Below are 825 nucleotides of genomic sequence, written 5' to 3'. Positions count from 1 at the left end.
TGATGTATATGCTTAATTTTTTATTAATGGTTATTAATATGCATGTGTTTTTAGTTATATATGTGTAGATTATTACTCAATGACTGCTGTTAATTCAAACCTGTTAACACTCATTAGCGAATACAAATTAAATGGTACAAATTATGTCGATTGGTATCGGAGCATTAAATTGCTCCTGATTGCAGATGGACTATACACAGTTCTTAATGAACAAGTTTCTCCTCAACCCGACCCGAATGATTTTGAAGCACATAAAGAGATGCAGGATTTCCTTAAGAGGGATTCGAAGGCATCACTTTACATCCTAGGATCATTGGAAAAATCAGTTTTGGATTCAGTCAAGGATGTATGCACCTCAGATGGTAAAATGGATAAGCTTACTGAATTGTTCAACAGGCAGCTGACACATGCACACTCTGATGTAGTGGGTCAGATCCATAACTGTAAGATGTCCCAAGGGACTCCAGTGATGGACCACGTCATGCAAATGATTAATCTGTTTGAGAAACTGGAATCCATGGGGATTGCTTTTTGTCTACGATACAAGACTAATGTGATCTTGACATCACTCATTTATGCCTATGTACCCTTTAAGATATCCTAAAAGATGTCAGATAAGGAGATGGAGCTCACCGAGTTTGCTAATGCATTGGTAGAGGCGGAAGCTACCTTGAAAAAGGACAAGGCTGAGGTCAATGCAACTGATATAAAGCCTTCTTCAAATGGGAAAAAGCAAAAAAAAAAAAAATAAAGGTAAACCCCTAAAACCCACCCATAGCCATAGCTAGCTCACTATTCCTTACAGTCCCCAAAGACTAAACTAAA

The 825-nt window shown here is 37.7% G+C and overlaps 1 protein-coding gene across 1 annotated transcript; it reads left to right on the top strand.

Annotated features, from left to right (window-relative positions):
* Positions 1-259: 259 nt before the first annotated feature.
* On the top strand, positions 260-604 carry LOC122643366. Its single transcript, XM_043836991.1, has one exon. The coding sequence runs from the start codon at positions 260-262 to the stop codon at positions 602-604; it is 345 nt and encodes a 114-aa protein (XP_043692926.1).
* The last annotated feature ends 221 nt before the right edge of the window (positions 605-825 follow it).

This window comes from Telopea speciosissima, chromosome 10, assembly GCF_018873765.1.
Source record: "Telopea speciosissima isolate NSW1024214 ecotype Mountain lineage chromosome 10, Tspe_v1, whole genome shotgun sequence".
Taxonomy (NCBI): domain Eukaryota; kingdom Viridiplantae; phylum Streptophyta; class Magnoliopsida; order Proteales; family Proteaceae; genus Telopea; species Telopea speciosissima.
Note: the sequence above shows the minus strand (reverse complement) of the source record. Positions and strands in the feature narration are given on the sequence as shown.